General features: G+C 28.9%; 2 protein-coding genes across 2 annotated transcripts; one reads left to right on the forward strand and one right to left on the reverse strand.

Moving 5' to 3' along the window:
* Positions 1–49: 49 nt before the first annotated feature.
* Positions 50–1,177, forward strand: LOC111031317 (protein ALP1-like; the record flags this gene model as incomplete). The annotated part of the gene is made up of 3 exons (XM_022311196.1): positions 50–306; positions 388–462; positions 534–1,177. Coding segments are annotated over 3 exons (976 nt in total), but the record flags the coding sequence as incomplete, so codon positions are not given.
* A 43-nt stretch (positions 1,178–1,220) lies between these two features.
* On the reverse strand, positions 1,221–3,257 carry LOC111031318. The gene is made up of 4 exons (XM_022311197.1): positions 3,158–3,257; positions 2,663–2,782; positions 2,517–2,582; positions 1,221–2,283 (listed from the first exon to the last, which is right to left on the reverse strand). The coding sequence occupies exons 1-4, from the start codon at positions 3,255–3,257 to the stop codon at positions 1,517–1,519; spliced, it is 1,053 nt and encodes a 350-aa protein (XP_022166889.1). The 3' UTR covers positions 1,221–1,516.
* Positions 3,258–3,409: the final 152 nt, after the last annotated feature.

Here is a 3,409-nt window from a genome sequence, read left to right on the forward strand (position 1 = left end):
TAGTAATGACGAAACCTAAATGTAATTTTAAAAAATTAACTTTATTAAGTACAGTAATTCGGAATGAGCATTTTCGTCCAAAAGCTGATATTGAAGACTGGATCATTAAGTATAGTGCTCATGATTTCCATGTTAACTATAGGATGACCCAAGACACTTTTTATAATTTACTTAATTTCCTACAACAAGTTTCACCAGAATTTTGTCAAGAAAATGTTGTGGGTGGAAATACACCTATTTCAATTAAAAAAAAAATGCTTATTGCTCTGTGGTACTTTGGAAAGGAAGGGTCAATGCAGGCAATAAGTGACCACTTTGATGTAGTGAAATCTTCGGTTTACAACATTTTAAATGATTTCATGAATGTTATTATTTTAAATTTTGAAGCATTTATCCATTGGCCAAGTAGACAAGAATGTCTGGTGATTGAAGAAAGATTTAAGTTAAAAGGAGGTATTTCAGGTACAATAATTAAACAATTTTGAACCTATTAACAGTAAGTTTATTAATTTTTCTGTTTTTTTCTGGAATAGGTGTCATTGGGGCTATCGATGGTACACATATAAATGTTAAAGCTCCATTGAAACAAGCTGATAGTTATACTAATCGTAAGCTTGGTAAAAGTATGATTGTACAAGCAGTATGCACAGAGGGAAAAATATTCACCAATATTTCAGTAGGATTTCCTGGCCGCATTCATGATGCAAGAGTATTGGTTAATTCAGAATTATATAAACAAGTAACCGAAAATGGGCCAAGTTCTCTATTTTACGATAAATATCATCTGTTAGGAGACACAGCATATCCTAACCGAGAATGGTTAATCACTCCATTTAAAAATTATGGAAATATAACACGTCGAAAAACCAAATTCAACTACCTCCATGCAAAAACTAGAGTTGCCATTGAATGTGCATTTGGCTTATTAAAAGGACGCTGGAGAAGATTATTATATTTGAATAAAACAAAGATTGAAAATGCTCCAAAAGTCATCCTAACTTGTTGCTTTTTACATAACTTTTGTTTGGTGAACAACGATACAATGAGTGCAGTTTTAACAGACTATCAAAAAATGCAAACACCGCAAGTAGTTATTAGAGAAGACTATATTGAAAGACAGCAGGGGAATATTAAAAGAGACAAATTGTTAAATTTACTGGTACTTCCAAATAACTAGACCTTCAAATAAATATATATAATTTTATTATCTCTTTACATTATATTATTCATAGTTAACAATCTAATAATGCTACTTTGCAACACTTATACACTAATAAAACAAAACAATAAAATCCATAAAATAAAAACATAAATTACTCCTTAGTAAAAATAAATAATGATTTTTCATAATAGTCTTATATACCTACTAGTTAATAATCAAAATAATCAGTCTCGCATGTTTGTTACTTTACAAATACATATGCTTATCAAAAAATAAAAAATAAAGTCCTTAGGAAATTAATTAAAAAATAAAATGAAAATACTAATATATATCTTATGAATTATGAATATACAACTAATCAGATTCAGATGAGCTTACATCGTGTTTTCTTTTTTTGGCTGGTTTTTTGCTCAAACTTTTAGCAATTGTTTCAAAAATTCCAGCCATCTGGGCACGATATTTAGTTTGTTCATTAAGAACTTTCATAAATTCTAAGTGTTGGTCTTTCTGGATCATCATCATTTCTGAATGTTGTTTGTTTATGGTTTGAATAAGTAAGTCAGATTTATTTGTAGGCTTTAGAGTTGTTTTAGGATTGTGAAGTATTGATGGTGGCAAAAGTTTTGGTTCTTCATCTTCATTATCAGAAAGGTCAGTAAATAGGGATTTATTGGGGACTGGCGATGAAACTGATGATACCATTCCAACGTTGCTATTTGGAATACATTTGGACATTGTACTAGTGTTAGTTGATAATGTATCTAATACTGATGGTGGATTAATTTTATGTTTAGATTCCATAAAGCAGTGCAATATATCATAATGGGGAGGAGCCTTCATAAAACCATTACCAGTTTTTAATGATCTAGCTTTATGGTTCTGATAGGACTTCTCCAAATTTCGCCACTTCTGGAAGCATTTGTTTCCACCTTCTTTTATGTTGTCTGCTACATTATATCCAGCTTCTTTCATTTTAGAATATACTGTTTGCCAGACTTTGGTTTTTACTGTTTTCTTGTCAACCATTTTTTTTTGTACTTCCTCACTTATTACAATAGAAATGAAGGTCTCCGTCCCTTCGTTATCCTTTGGTGTAGGCCGTTTGCTAGACCATATAAACCCTGTTAACAACTATCATGATTATAATCTTATAATTTATATAAATGTATTAGTTTTGCCTACTGATAATAACTAACTAGTTAACTAAATTAAATTTCTAAAGATTTAAATATATAGACACCAAAAAATTATTAACTTGCCTAAAAAGAAAAAAATACCTACATTATAGAAAATATTTTAATTATTTTTGACATAAGTATAATAATATTTATACATTTGTACCATTATTTCTTACCATTTTCAACAGAATCTTCTACTGATTGGTTTTGGTTGGCATCCACTGGCTCGCTTTCAGATGTATCTAAAATTAAAAAAACATAAAACCAATAATATAATTAAATACTCCTATTATATAAAATTTAAATGCATTAAAATACAAACCTTGATCATTATTAAATTCAATCGGATCTATTTCGCAAATTGTATTCATATCATCTTGTGACAAAGCACCAATTCCATTTAGGTATTCGATACCCACAAACATTTCATAATTTCTGCCATCTAAAACCAAGTACACATTTATGTGATGCTCAAAGTATAATTACATAGTATAATGAATACCAACATCCTTATAAAGGAAAATACGGTTAAGAATGGTACCATTAAAATAATAGTTGTGGTGAATAGGCAGTGTCGGTCACAAAAAAAAAACCAAATCATTGGAAAATTAGTACATTCGTCGCTCCGCTCAGAATCTTAAAAGGTCAAACCCCCAGTCCTGTAAAGTATTTGAGTAAAAGTATATATTTGGTTGGAAAAATATTATTGTCAACTACAATAATAAAATAATAGTTTTATTTAATATTCTGTATTTCTGTGTTAGCCGAAGCCCGAAGGTTTTTAATAATTAATAATGTAATGTAATAAATAACTTACCTTTGTCCAAAAGTTTGCAATAAACTTCCCTGTTTTTTATTTGTATGCATTCCTGTTCGTCTCTGATAAAATCAATGAAATCGTAATTAGTACTTTCCATAATTAAAATTATTAAAATGTACTTGTGTATTATATAGGCAAATCTACTATTGGTTTGAATTATGTAAAATTACTTAAAGTAAATTTATTAAATTAATATTTTATTGTTATCACGTTTTTATCATAAACTTTTTAGTAACCAAATCTCAGTAA

Source organism: Myzus persicae, unplaced genomic scaffold (genome assembly GCF_001856785.1).
Source record: "Myzus persicae strain clone G006 unplaced genomic scaffold, MPER_G0061.0, whole genome shotgun sequence".
In the NCBI taxonomy this organism is placed as follows: Eukaryota; Metazoa; Arthropoda; class Insecta; order Hemiptera; family Aphididae; genus Myzus; species Myzus persicae.